The following is a 15,403-nucleotide window of genomic DNA, read 5'->3' as shown; positions in this document are numbered from 1 at the left end:
TCGATTTTTTTAAATCATTTTAATTTAAATGATAACCTATCACTGTATGGTAATGTAAACTACATTACTACAGAACGGAGTTGATATTTATTACCTACGAAAAATAATCAGCAAGAAACGTACTAGAAGCTTCTGTTCCAAGGAGGGGTACTAAAAGTTCTGTATTTGTGTTAAGAACTTCTCAAGATCAGCCCGGAGTTTAAAGGTTGGGTGTGATTAATATCAAGTGAGGCAAGCACGCATAGCTGTTTCTCCTGTAGGCTGTGCTTGAACTCGCTCTGGTCGGGTTGTGATACCATTGGATGATTAGAGTGATCGAATAGATAGTGCATCTGTGTGTACACACGCACATAGACAATCTAACGCAATACGCATTTATACGAAAATTACAATTCGCGAACAAATTTACCTCATATCTTGGGCATTCGCATGAAAGGTTTTCAATTAATTTCAAGTGATGATTCAAAAATAGCATAATTTTATTATTATTTTCAGTACGGTTTCAACATGGTGATTCAACACAGGGAAGCTATCAACAGCATAGCTCTCTCCCTCGTCCACCACTCGTTACGAACGAAGGCGTTAGTGCTGGAATTGCTGGCGGCCATCTGCCTGGTGAAGGGAGGCCATCAGATCATCCTGTCCGCCTTCGATAACTTCAAGGAGGTCGTCGGTGAGCCTCGAAGGTTCCACACATTGATGGAATACTTCATGAATTATGATACCTTCCATATAGAATTTATGGTGAGTGTTTTCAATTATTTGTTTTCATTCTCTATTTGTGTCGATTATATTTAAGTCTGTTTAGATTTATTCAATACGAATATGGTATTATAATTATAATTATTCTATATATACTATTTAAACAACGATGTCGACATTACATATAATATATGATATAAATAAAAGTAAAGTAAATGTCTCACTGCTGGGCTAAGGACTCCTCTCCTTTTTTAAGAAGGTGTTGGAGCTTTTTTCATTACGCTGCTCTAATGCGGAACACACATGTAAAAGAATTTTAGTAAAATTTTACATATGCAGGTTTCCTCGCGAGATGAATAAACACAAATTAAGCACATAAAAATTCTACGGTGCTTGCGCATATTTAATTTTTCTAATAATATTTGATAAGCTGTACCCCACGATAATCTACGCATAAATTTTTTCTTTCGCAAAACTCTTCATTTATATGTCAATTCCTTTATATATGTCCTTACTTCAATAAGCAAGATACTTCAATAAGAAATTTCGTTATGGTTGTAAGATAAGAAACAGACACATAGAGTAACGTTCGCGTTACTAATATTACAGTAACAGCCTGTGAATGTCCCACTGCTGGGCTAAGGCTCCTCTCCCTTTTTGAGGAGAAGCTATGGAGCTTATTCCACCACGCTGCTCCAACGCGGTTTGGTAGAATACACATACGGCAGTATTTCAGTGAAATTAGACACATGTAGGTTTCCTCACGATGTTTTCCTTCACCGTATATGAATTATAATCACAAATTAAGCACATGAAAATTCAGTGGTGCTTGCCCGGGTTTGAACCCACGATCATCGGTTAAGATTCACGCGATTCACTACTGGGCCATCTTGGCTAATAATATTAGTATATATTGAATAGACAAAATTACCGATGCCCTAATTTTTAAATCTTGCCTTAAAGCGTTGGTGACCACTTACCATCAGGTGGCCCATATGCTCGTCCGCCTTCCTTTACTATAAAAAAAAAAAAAAAATCTTATATTTCGTTACCAGGTGGCGTGTATGCAGTTCGTGAATGTCATAGTTCACTCCGTTGAAGACATGAACTTCAGGGTACACCTGCAGTACGAGTTCACAGCGCTCAAGCTGGACGACTACCTGGAGAGGCTGAGGCTCTGTGAAAGCGAGGACTTGCAAGTAAGAGCGATATATATAATATTATGAAGCTCTACTAATCATGGAATCTTCTAGACTTTATGCAATTGAACCGAACCGAACCATTCGATTATAAAAGTCATAAATATTCTAACCATATTATCCCTCCTAAATAACGTTAAAGTATTATAAACCTAACGATATTTTTTTACAATCTTATTGCTATTAGTATTACAGGCAATAAAACGCACTTAATTGGGTCGGTTTATAATTATTTTAGGTTAAACATAAGCCGACATATAGGCTGCCTATAAAGGCCCCTTAAAAATAAGAAATAAAAAAATAGGTTAGATTAATGTAGTTACAATATAATTGAAATTCTAAAGGGTATAATTCGATCAATTAATCGACATGATCCGAGCAGCTGATTATATTAAAGCGGTGAATGTAAGAATGAATGAACCATGAAGAGTTAAATTCAGATAGGCCTACTCGATGTAATTGATTAATTAATTTCATGGTTCGTGTTGTTTGTCAAGATCGGGAACATCTTCAAAACTGACGGAACACTGAGTTTAAATTGCAGTTAATAGTTATTGAGTTATTTATGAAACAATAAAGTCAGGCACAAGGGATATAACATCTTAATTCCCAAGGTTGGTGGCGCATTGGTGATGTAAGCGATGGTTAACATTTCTTACAATGCAAATGTCTATGGGCGTTGGTGACCATTTACCATCAGATAGCCCATATGCCCTAATTATACTATAAAAAATATAAATTATTATATAACTATTTATAACTGTACAAAAATAAAATGTAACGCCATTGCTTATTTCCAATATATAAATAGGTGTAAATACCCTAGTATATTGGTATATGGTAATGGGTGGTTGTACGTACCAGGTACAAATCTCGGCCTACCTCGACAACGTGTTCGACGTGGCGGCGCTCATGGAGGACAGCGAGACGAAGACGGCGGCGCTGGAGAAGGCCAACGAGCTGGAGGATGAACTTGGACATGTACGTTTCATTCCAATTATATCATTGACATGATTTCATTTGTCTTATATTGTATAATATTTAAGTTGATAACGATATTTATAACCAATTTTTATATTTATTTCTATTAAAACCTTGATTATTTTTTCACAATTTTTATTGTAAACGGAGTACAATATTTACAAATAATTCAATAATTTTATCACCGACACAGAACAAATGGTTGAATCTTTAAACAAAAAATGACAGTATCTACTGGTTATGAACATTGCATGTTTATTTATTTATTTATTTGGGAAACAAACAATTATAATTACACTTAATAGTAAAAAAACAAATATAAGAAAAACATAAATCAATCAAGTTTCCACTTAAAATTAATACAAACAAATGACATATTATATTAAAAATAAAAACAAAAACAGAAAGCACAAAATGCAAGTGAAACTGCTTTAATTTAATTATATGACGTAAACTAAATTTAAATTCGCTAATTTTTGAGTTAAACATATCTAATTCTGTACAATGTTTGTTATAACTTTTACATACACGTAACAAGAACATATTCTTTGTCACAGTTAATAGTCACAGTTACAAAGGGGTACAAAAAATAAAGTTTGGTTTCTCGAGTTAAGGCGAGGACATTTAAAAAGTATATTATTAAAGAGACTCTTAGAATCAACAATGTTATGAACAATTTTATATAAAAATATTTGGTCTCTTATACTTCTACGCATATTTAACGGAATGATACCCGAGATATTATTATTGTCAGTATTATCAGAAAGGCCACCTCTAAATCGCAAATGTTTCAAAAATTTTGACTGAATTTTTTCTACTTTGTTTACATACGTTTTATAATAAGGGTTCCAAACTGTAGAGCAATATTCCAAGATAGATCTAACATAAGCATTGAAAAGTAGAATTAAGGTAAAGCTATTTTTAAATTCCTTAGTCAATCTAAGAATAAATCCCAGCATTTGATACGCTTTAGCTGTTATATAATTCATATGATAGGTAAAAGTTATTAAGTATCTTGACAATTATTAGCTTATAACGTCACAGCCATAAAAATACTCATATACTTATTCCAGTCGGCAAAGATACAATATTTGCACTCAAAGTTTGAAAGAATACGTATAGGCTTATAATAATAGTAAGATTTTTTTAAACTAGGCTCACGAGCGTCTAGCGGCACTGGAGCGCGAAGCCATCGCGAAGCAAGCGACGCTGGAGGCCGAATTGGCGCAGGTGCGGCACGAGCGGGACCAGCTCGCAGAGGCCAGGAGGCAGGTCGTGGAGGAGGTGCGTCTGCTCAGATAGCTGTACCAATAAGACGTTAAATATATAAGGTTATTTAGTGGCGAGAGGTCTCCTTCGCTCATATAACTTGGCATTGCAAGATATATAAACCAATCCTCGCAACATCAATGTGGCACCAAGCATGAAATGTTATATCCGTTACGTTTCAAATTTGAACACAGTAATACAAATTGTGAGTGTACAATCCAAAAAAACACTTCCGTATTTCCGATTGACACTTGCAACCAACACGAGCTAATTGCATTTGGCCCCATTTAAATTTGAAGGAAAATTTCTACCCTACCACTAAGGGTGAAAAAATAGGGGATGAATTATATTTGAAGTCATATCATTGTTTGGTAGCTATTGACGGGTTTTAGTATTATTATGTTTATACATAAAAAATCAATATACAAATATATAAATAAGAGTAAGTAAGTAAGTAAGTCAATAATGTTTATGATGTGAAATTTGTGTATCTTCAGGTATCGACTCTGAGGCGAGCGCAGCAAGATTCTAGAAATAGACAATCCATGCTCGAGTCTAAAGTTCAAGAATTGGAATCTCTAACTAAATCATTACCGCGGGGTGCTTCGAGTGAGTTCAATACATACATAACATGTTTTATAAAACAACTGCCTGCCTCGTTGGCTAGATGTGAGGCCGCAGACTCGGTGGTCCAGGGTTCAAATCCCAGGTCAGACCAATTTAAAAAAGTTATTGAGTTTTTCAGTCGAAATTTCTCAATAGCAGCCCGGACTCTGGAAATTGGAAATTTGTACACCGTGCCTCGGAAAGCACATAAAGCCGTTGGTCCAGCACCTGGTTTCTTTCCGGTCGTGTCGGATTGCCGTCCCATCGGGTTAGGAGAGTTAGAGAATAAAGAGTGCACCTTTTAATGCGTACACACTTTTGCACTCTAATATCTTCTGCGCAGTTAGCTAATCTTTCTTGAGATTGAATCTTTCTCGAAATCGGTCTGGAAGGTCTATTATTATATAACCAGTTTTCAGTCAGTCTTTAGGCTGAGATAACCACATAGATTTTAACCTAAGATTTCAGATTCAAATTGATATCACTAATGATGTATGTGATTATAATTCATCTCGTGCATCGCGATAAAAGAGGACGTCGTGAGGATGCAAGTACGTCAAATGAAATTCTGGCATATTGTTTATGTATAAGCAAAACGCTCTAAACGATTACTCTTAACAAAATAAGAAAAAATAATATTGCTTAGCAGGAAATAATTCTCCATAATTATAAAACAGGTTATTATTTAAAACCAACAATCATTGTTACTTTGTGTGTTCCAGTGGGTGCTATTTCAACACACGCGTTATGTAACGGGACAGTCAACGGTCACGTGTCGCCCCCTGGAACTTTGACCAACGGAGACGCACACCAACCCCTACCCAAACCGCCTACTCCCCCTCCAGCTCCAGTGTTACCGCCTCCGCCACCAGCGCCACTACCTCCGCCGCCTCCGCCTCCGCCGGTCATAGCTCCGCCGCCCCCCGCCCCGCCGGCACCACCCGCGCCAGGGTTGATGCTGCCCCCTCATCACACGGATGCGATGACGATTAAGAGGAAAGTGGACACGAAATACAAGTTACCGACATTGAACTGGATCGCGCTGAAACCAAATCAGGTATGTCTTATATACATTTTCGTAAAGCGTTTAACTAAGTATATTTATAATAAACGCGATCCTATCAATTTTTGCGATGGCCTTATTTTAACCGACATAAAGTGCAAAATTGTATTTCGTGTAGTTTTGATCGCCTTAATACACATTTGAACATTAACTTTCTTCTATGTAGATGCAATTTTTTTTTATTAAGTAACTTGGTTCACTTTGAAACTTGATTTTTTATATGTATAATATTCTAGTAATATAACTGCAAATAATGAAATACGATCAATGTATACAACGCGCCCCGACCGCAGGTGCGCGGCACGATCTTCAACGAGCTGGACGAGGAGCGGCCGCGCCGGCGGATCAACTTCGCGGAGTTCGAGGAGAAGTTCCGCATCGGCGGCGCGGGCGGGCCCGCCGCGCTCGTGAGCGACGAGCTCGCCTCCTTCCCCAGCAAGCGCTTCCGCCGCCCCGACACCGTGTCGCTGCTGGAGCACGCGCGCCTGCGCAACATCGGTACGGCCGCCCGCTGCCACTGCCCTTTATAGAGAACCGTCACTGTCATTTATAGAGAACTGTCAGTGTCATTTAGAGAGAACTGTCACTGTCATTTAGAGAGAACTGTCACTGTCATTTAGAGAGAACTGTCACTGTCATTTAGAGAGAACTGTCACTTTCATTTATAGTTTAATTAGTTTTATTTAAAAACTTTATCGACCACCATAACATGCAGTTGGAATAACAGGCATTCTCTGCCAGTCAAATTTAGGCTAAACAGGAATCCTTGAAGGCGGTAATCAGTAGATTGTATTCACAACAATATATGTACACAGAAATATACATACAATATACATGTATTTATAAAAATAAAAAATAAAAATACATAATATATAGTCTTAAACAAAAAGCGATTTAACTAAACATGTAACGATTATTTTTAGCAATCTCCCGAAGAAAACTAGACACTCCAGTGGAAAAGGTGATAGCAGCGATTCATACGTTGGACCTCAAACAGCTACCTCTGGAAAGCGTCGAGATCCTGCAGCGGATGGTACCGACGGAGGCCGAGCAGAAGGCGTACAAGGAGTACGTGGCGGAGAAGAAAAACATCAATCTGTTAACGGAGGAAGATAAATTCCTCATGCAATTAGCCAAAGTTGAAAGGATATCGGCGAAACTGTCCATAATGAGTTACATGGGCAACTTCTACGACAACATTCACCTAATAACGCCGCAAATACACGCTATTATATCCGGCTCGTCCTCGGTTAAGTCGTCGCAGAAGTTGCGGAACGTTCTAGAAATAATACTGGCTTTCGGTAATTACCTGAACAGCAGTAAACGCGGCCCAGCGTATGGATTCAAGCTTCAATCACTGGATACTCTGATGGATACGAAGTCGACGGACAAGAGAGTGTCGCTATTACATTACATCGTGGCGACGATACGACAAAACTTCCCCGAACTGTTGAACTTCGATACAGAACTCATGTACATCGACAAGGCAGCGCAGGGTGAGTACTTACTCGCTTAAAGTTTGAATTATTGCTGAACAATTTTCAATTGGGTTGTGACATGTTATGGGCGGTGCAATACGGTAAACATGGAAATATCTGGAATACCCTCCCGACCTCCGTTTTCCTCTCCACCTACAATATGGGTACCTTCAAGTCTAGAGTGAATAGGCATCTTCTAGGCAAGCTCCATCTTAAGACTGTATCTCACTTTCCATCAGGTGTGATAACAGTCAAGCGCTAGCCTATACATTTTAAAAAGAAAACAATTAGTAATATTTGTCAAAAGAGCTTGGCGACTCATTGAATTACCGACTGTTGTCAATTCTGAATCTAGCATTACCTTATATAACTGAAAACAGAAATTAGTTTCAGTTTAGGCCACCAGACTTCTCACCTCCATCTGCCATACCCCCCTATATTGGTTATGTAAATGGAATAATTATAACGTGGATATAATCGCCCGCAGTGTCGCTGGAGAACGTGGTGGCGGACGTGTGCGAGCTGGAGCGCGGCATGGAGGCGGCGCGGCGGGAGGGGGAGGCGCGCGGGGCGGCGCACGTGCTGCGGGACTTCGTGGCCAACGCCGCGGACAAGCTGCGCCGGCTGCGCGCCGAGACCAAGCACGCGCAGGTGCGTACCGCGCCCTCTAGTGGCGCACGTGCTGCGGGACTTCGTGGCCAACGCCGCGGACAAGCTGCGCCGGCTGCGCGCCGAGACCAAGCACGCGCAGGTGCGTACCGCGCCCTCTAGTGGCGCACGTGCTGCGAGACTTCGTGGCCAACGCCGCGGACAAGCTGCGCCGGCTGCGCGCCGAGACCAAGCACGAGCAGGTGCGTACCGCGCCCTCTAGTGGCGCACGTGCTGCGGGACTTCGTGGCCAACGCCGCGGACAAGCTGCGCCGGCTGCGCGCCGAGACCAAGCACGAGCAGGTGCGTACCGCGCCCTCTAGTGGCGCACGTGCTGCGGGACTTCGTGGCCAACGCCGCGGACAAGCTGCGCCGGCTGCGCGCCGAGACCAAGCACGCGCAGGTGCGTACCGCGCCCTCTAGTGGCGCACGTGCTGCGGGACTTCGTGGCCAACGCCGCGGACAAGCTGCGCCGGCTGCGCGCCGAGACCAAGCACGAGCAGGTGCGTACCGCGCCCTCTAGTGGCGCACGTGCTGCGGGACTTCGTGGCCAACGCCGCGGACAAGCTGCGCCGGCTGCGCGCCGAGACCAAGCACGCGCAGGTGCGTACCGCGCCCTCTAGTGGCGCACGTGCTGCGGGACTTCGTGGCCAACGCCGCGGACAAGCTGCGCCGGCTGCGCGCCGAGACCAAGCACGAGCAGGTGCGTACCGCGCCCTCTAGTGGCGCACGTGCTGCGGGACTTCGTGGCCAACGCCGCGGACAAGCTGCGCCGGCTGCGCGCCGAGACCAAGCACGCGCAGGTGCATACTGCGCCCTCTAGTGGCGCACGTGCTGTGGGTTTCGGGAATAATCCTACGGACTACAAGGGAATACGACTCAATGTTTCATGCTACTCGTCGTTCAAACAGCAATAGATTGTTTTATTAATGAGATAAAAACGATTTATATATAAGTAATTATTAATATATAAATATTAATTATGTTCGCAGGATTCATTCGCGGCATGCGTGGAGTACTTTGGCGAGGCCCCGCGCAGTTGTGACGCGAACGCGTTCTTCTCTCTACTAGTGAGGTTTACACGAGCGTTCAAGGTAACAAGAACATTAGCTTAGCATTAAAGCGTCACAAACATTTTTTATAATAATAAAATAGACTAATTAAAATATTAATCTTCGTATTGTTCAAGTTCTTTAAGCCTTTTTTATGGCTATAACGATTTTAATTATAATAATTCAAGTAAATCAATATGTCTATTATTTTACTGTCACTCATGTTAACTAATATTTATTAACAGCAAGCCGACATGGAGAACGAGCAGCGTCGGCGACTGGAGCAAGCCGCGCACGCCGACAGCCTCGACCCCGTCAAGGCCAAGCTCGCGCAGAAGAAACAACAGGTGCGTGACGCACACGCGCGTGCACACACACACAAAAACCCACACACACATACATGTACACCATAACGTTTAGACTTACATGTAACATGTGACTTGCTTTTGAGGTCTCATCTGTCTAACATGTCCATTGTATTAATTATATTAATTCTTTAATATCTGCTAATTAATCGATCGTACATTGACTCGTAATAAAGTTTAAATGAGATTTAAGTATATTTCTTACTTTAGTAAATTATATACAATAAGCGATATTTAAACACTTCCGGTTTATTAAAAAAAAAAAAAAACAATTACATTTCCAGACAGAAAATACAGCATTATTTTTATTTGCGCTTAACAATGGCTCTACGTAATGCTTCAGCGGTGTATGGAGTCATGCGTTTTGAGTAGCCTTGATTTGCATATTATTTAATTTTATAATCTGTAGTATCGATGTTTAATTTTTTTTTTCCAGCAATAATTGTAAAAATGTTATTTAAAGGATATGTGTAAATATCGTATATGATTTTTTTTTTAAATTGTAGTTACAAATATTGCTGGTGGTATTCTTTTTTACTAATTTCATTCATTTTATTTTTTAATTTTTTTATTAATTTCGTTAAGAAACTAAATACTTTTTTGTAGGGACTCGCCGTCTTATATGATTAACTGATAACGTTATAATAACAAAATGAAAGGCAACATTTAGTTTCTTAAGCTCCATTTACAGACGATATTTTAGTAGTTACTTTAATAAAACACCGTTTTAAAGTTTTATCTTAAATTAATTAACGAGGTGTTGGAGTTACGGTTTAAAACTTCATGATAATTATGGTAACATATTAATTATTTATTAATTATCTGTAGAATTGCAGTTACTATTTAAAAAAAAAAATTATGAAGAATGACTAATATTAGAAAAATTACATTTTTTTAAATTTGCGATTTTTATTTAAGTCCATGGCCAAAATGTTGCCATATTTATCATAAACGAGTAGAGGTGATGGTAACACCAATGAATTCTCACAGAGGTTTAACTACGCGGCCGTCAGCGCAGGCCTATTGCAGCAACACTTGTCTCAGTTGAGGCACAGTCCGGACCTAGCCTAGCCTAACCTAGCTAGGTCTCCTAGCGCGACTAGGAGTAAGTCGTTGGAAGTTGTTAAACGGGGCCTATTTTAATGTGTGCGTGTGTACTAACCATTAAAAAGAGGGGGAAATCATTTTGTTTTATTTAATTTGTGTATGACGGTGTTTAAAAATTAGTTTTATTTTAATTGGTTATTTATAAATAATACATAATATACAAAAATAAATAAATTAACATAATTAGAGCACATAAAAATCAAGTTTCTTATCAATAGTGCAATTAACAAAGATTTTTTCATCTTTTGAATTACCTAAAATAAAAAAACACGTTGACATATTATTTCAAGTGACATATTGTAATTATCGTATTTCTTGTCGTACACATATTAAATTAAAAACAAAAACGAAATCAAAGTGACTAACATTGGTAAAATGAACGATAATTGGCATTCAGCATGGAGATTAGGATTTAATGTGAAAAAAAAACTAAGGCTTATTTACGAGAGTACACGCCATTAGCATGATCACAACACCCAAATCACATCCTCATTTAACATTTTTGAAATTCGAACATAATGAATTCCGAAAGACTAGAAATTTTACGAAGATTTATTTTTGTGTGTACTAAGATCTATTTATAATTCGTTAATCCGTTGTAGATTTAGTGCCCATTTAGTTGCCACCGTCTTAAAAGTTATTCTACCTCAAAACGTACTGTTTTTTTGTGGTTTTAAGGGTAAGTGAGAGGTTGCAGTTAAGAGTAAATAGGACGGAGCATAACATCTTTTTTCTTTGGAAAACCAACTGGTTTTAACATTGCCAGCCTATGCGCGAAGGTTATCTTAAGTATCTGGTGGCCAAATAAAATTGTCTAGAAAATGAAAAATAATGTAAACGTCCGATAGACGGGTTAGAGGCTCTCCTTTTGAAAAACCGGTTTGGCGCTCTTTCCATCAATCAGCCACAATAGTGATTGTCGTCTGCTTTAAAATAAATTATGTAGTTGTATATATCAACAAAGCATCTGAAGATATTTCGAACGTCAAAGCAAAAATATATAACAATAACTTTCGAGGTTTCGAGGTAGTCGGGTGAGCAAATATATTAAAAGTTGCACAAAGAGTTCCACTTAAATTTAGTTTCAAATATTAGGCCCCAATATAGTATTTGTAATGTAACTTACAGTATACAATTAGTTTAAAAATAGTTTTATAGTACTGAAGATATATTAAGAAACATTTAGATCACTTGAAAAATATATCAATTTCTTATTTTCATATAGTCTCTCAGTAAGTAAAATCGAAATATCAAATAAAATAGTAAATAAAACGTAGCATTTATGTAAAAAAATGTATACATCTATGTATTCATAGACATATACGTAGCATTTATGTAAAAAAATGTATTCATAGACATATTTATTCCTAGTAGTAGTTAGTGACAGCTGAATTTGTAAAAAAAATATTATATATGAAGTGTTAAAACTTTAAACTTTAAGAACATAAAACACCAAACTTAGATATCATCTTAGTAATAAAACTTTGAGAACATCATAGTTATCATACTTTCAATATATAAGTCTCGCGGACGGCCGAAAGTTAAACAATATAAGCCGGAAGTTCAAGACTTCTGAAGCGATTTTAAAAATGTAAATAATTCAGAAATTATCTAATAATATACTCCCTTATATAAATATTATTTACTGAAATATATATTATGTATAATGTTCTTAATTTTTCCTCCCTATGCTGCACAATGCATGGAATAAACAGGGCATGTGTTTTAAATCCTTAAGAGCTATCCGCTTAATATTTACAGTTTATATATTATTAGTGGCAACACTTAATCTTTTATGCATTAGGAGATTTGAGAGTAGTACACTATTTGTTTTTTTTTTTACTTATGTCAAAAACATAACTATATTAAATATATGCTTATTTTTTAATGCTTTAATGGTTGCTCGTGTTTTCAAATTTAAGTGATGAGAATATTACATATATTAATTGCCTTTAAAATATATTTGTGTATTTAATTAATATTATAACTCTTTTCAAATAGCTAAATATAAGCATGAAATTAAAGTAAAATTCAAATTGTTCTATGTTGAGTAAAAGTTGAGTAGATGTGCTATAAACATCACTTTTGCTTATTCTTCTAAATCTATTAATTTCTGAGACTTCTATTAGATTACATTCGAGAACATTTTGGTTATTATATTCAACGTGGTATTCGAAGACAGCTTGGAAATTTCTAATATATAAAAATAACATTTTCAGGAAGCTGTAATCAACGAATTAAAAACGAAGTCACAGGCCGTCGGCGAAAAGAAACTGCTTCACCAGGACGAAGTCTACAACGGAGCCCTAGAGGACATCTTGCATGGGTTACGAAGCGAGCCCTACAGGCGTGCGGACGCCGTGCGGCGTTCCCACAGGCGCAGGATTAACTCTCACCGGCTATCCAAAGGGCTCGAAGAACTAGATGTATGATATGAGCTGGAATCCAGCGAGCCGCTGGATTTCTCAGTACAGAACGCAGTTATGTCCATAAACGCGAAGTGTGGCTTCTTCACCACGAAAAAGCGCAGAAAGGACTTGGAAATGGTCCACAAGAAACCGATAGCCATCTTCAACATAGAGGACAATATAGATTTCCCGACTAACGGCGAATTTTGCGGTAACTCTGGCAACACCGGTCGAAGACCTAAAGCGTCCACTTACAAAGTCGCGCCAACGGATTACGAGGTAGAAGAACGCTGCGAACTCATCAAATCTACTTACGAAGTTATATCGAAATACACACGAGCCATGTTCGACAAACAAAATGAAACCGTCGTGTAACTGTTCCTCAAATTCAAAGATTCTTTTTGGCTGAATGATAAATTATTCACTTTCGCGTAAATAATATATGATATACACTAATACATCACTCAGCAGTGCAACTTACAAAGAACATTGCGGAATAAGAGGTAGTTATAGCTACGTCTCGCGTTTTTGTTTGTTGTAAACATTTGTGATGTGTTTGATAATGAATGCTGTGATGTTATTCCCCCATATTGCCGTATTGAGCGTTGAGTGCTATTTTGATAAGTGCAATATTATAAAAGACAAACATTTGATATGCCGATAATTCATTCCACACTTTTCACAACGATATTTTGCTAATAACGGTTTTACAGCTTTTCTTATTAATTTACAATAAAAGCTTAGCTTGTACGAATTTACAAATTACAAATGTGGCACAAATACAGCCGTCTAGCTTTTGCACGGAAATCGGAATGTTAAATACAAGAAAAAAGAAGTTTTGACATTTAGTAAATGTAGAGGAAATAGTACCGCTAGTTTGTAAAAATGGCCTTTTAATATATACGCACAATTTTTATCCAATTTTTGTATAATCCATTGTAATTTTTACACGTTTATAATCGTATTACCATAGGCTATGTCTAACAATATTTACAATAAGGAATAATTTTTAACAAACTTATAAAATAGTATTTATTTCTTACCGATAAAGTGCAAATTCGCGTGACTCACTGCATTTATATAATTAGCATTTTGTATTTACCGATGTATTAAATATTATTTTTTATGGCAACATTCGAACTCGTTAAACATTTCAATTGGTTTAATTAATTGTGATATAATAAAAACAGTATATTCATGGCATTTTTTAGATTTTTCCAATAGTCCGTAATCTTTGTTTGGTTATAAGTTTTGAACAATATTTATTTGTACTTCTCTCGGTCAATTTTTTAATAATGTGTTTCCACTGGAATAATTGGCAATTTCTGTATCTGCAACTGTTTTGCATTTCTTCAGAGGGTCACTAATATTGACACACCATTAAAAAAATGTATTGGACAACATATAGGGTAACTACAAGTGTTGTGTGTTGCTAACACAAAAAATGCCAATTTTCTTTTGTGGAAGTGCTGCTTGACATGACAAATTCCATAGATTTAAGGCTTTTCAAAAGATCTGTTTCATTTAAGTTTATTGTAATTATTAATTTATAGATTTGGTTTAGTCTCCATAATTTGTTTGTAAATATTTTGTCCGCGTGTTGCATCATTTTAGTTAAAGTATTCATTGTAAATATTGTATTATTTGCCGTATTACTCAAGTTACTTGGGATTTAAACATGATATGATTTTAATTGAATTTTGCATCGATTCTCACAGTGTATATGTAATGAATATTAATATATTAAAGTTTTAAGCACAATTTAAAGGACTCCATATTGTTTTTTATAAACTTATACGATTAAAATTTTATTCACCATTTCTTTTAAATAAAATTTACAATAAAATGAGTATAATTAATATTTGGTTTGTCAATTTTTGATTGTTATCAGTGAGTAAACTAATACACATAATGGTGCTTTTTTTGCACAATCATAATTGCATTCATTTGTTTTTTTTAGTTACATTACAAATAAAATCTTTATTTAAGTCATATATGACAATTAATTACAATGGGGAGAAATTATAAAACTAGAATTCTAATTGATAATGTTAATCGCAAATTTCTATGTAATCCCTAATAATATAAATTTGTAAAAATTATAATTCTTAAAAAGAATTTTAATAAGTTTATTGTTTAAGTATTTTTTTTATTTTAGATGTGAATACAAACATAAAAAAGGACAAACAATCCATGAGGATTGAAGTCTGTTAAAAAAAAAACTAATAAAAATCAATAAAAAAAATCCCCAGACGAAAGTTCAATTCAGTTCCACAGACAAAAAATGTTTTGGTTGATATGATTTTGATATAACCAGTTTAACTATAATTAACAAATCAGTTGTCAGAAAGTTGCCAGTTCATAAAAAATTTTAAAGAATATATCATACTTTTTATTTGATTCACATCTATAATAAAATATTGGCTTTAAGAATCAATTTTAGTAGAACTCTATAGTTTGTTTCAGCTGTATAGTTATTTTGTATGTGATGTGTAAATGAGTTAAATTTGTTCATTGCATGTATG

General features: G+C 36.9%; 1 protein-coding gene across 2 annotated transcripts in view; it reads left to right on the top strand.

Annotated features, from left to right (window-relative positions):
* LOC126773585 (formin-like protein) overlaps positions 1-15,341 on the top strand; it is an 84,417-nt gene extending 69,076 nt beyond the window's left edge. The window contains exons 6-18 of one of the 2 annotated variants that reach the window (XM_050494553.1): positions 496-744; positions 1,758-1,901; positions 2,766-2,882; positions 4,038-4,166; positions 4,649-4,760; positions 5,480-5,814; positions 6,114-6,318; positions 6,744-7,316; positions 7,786-7,949; positions 8,939-9,040; positions 9,244-9,345; positions 10,354-10,468; positions 12,690-12,898. In XM_050494553.1, the coding sequence (XP_050350510.1) occupies positions 496-744; positions 1,758-1,901; positions 2,766-2,882; positions 4,038-4,166; positions 4,649-4,760; positions 5,480-5,814; positions 6,114-6,318; positions 6,744-7,316; positions 7,786-7,949; positions 8,939-9,040; positions 9,244-9,345; positions 10,354-10,434 (2,313 nt within the window). In that variant the 3' untranslated portion in view covers positions 10,435-10,468; positions 12,690-12,898. Of the gene's footprint in view, positions 1-495; positions 745-1,757; positions 1,902-2,765; positions 2,883-4,037; positions 4,167-4,648; positions 4,761-5,479; positions 5,815-6,113; positions 6,319-6,743; positions 7,317-7,785; positions 7,950-8,938; positions 9,041-9,243; positions 9,346-10,353; positions 10,469-12,689 lie in introns of both variants that reach the window. The other variant, XM_050494552.1, reaches the window with a different exon arrangement.
* Positions 15,342-15,403: the final 62 nt, after the last annotated feature.

Source organism: Nymphalis io, chromosome 15, assembly GCF_905147045.1.
Source record: "Nymphalis io chromosome 15, ilAglIoxx1.1, whole genome shotgun sequence".
Taxonomy (NCBI): Eukaryota; Metazoa; Arthropoda; class Insecta; order Lepidoptera; family Nymphalidae; genus Nymphalis; species Nymphalis io.
Note: the sequence above shows the minus strand (reverse complement) of the source record. Positions and strands in the feature narration are given on the sequence as shown.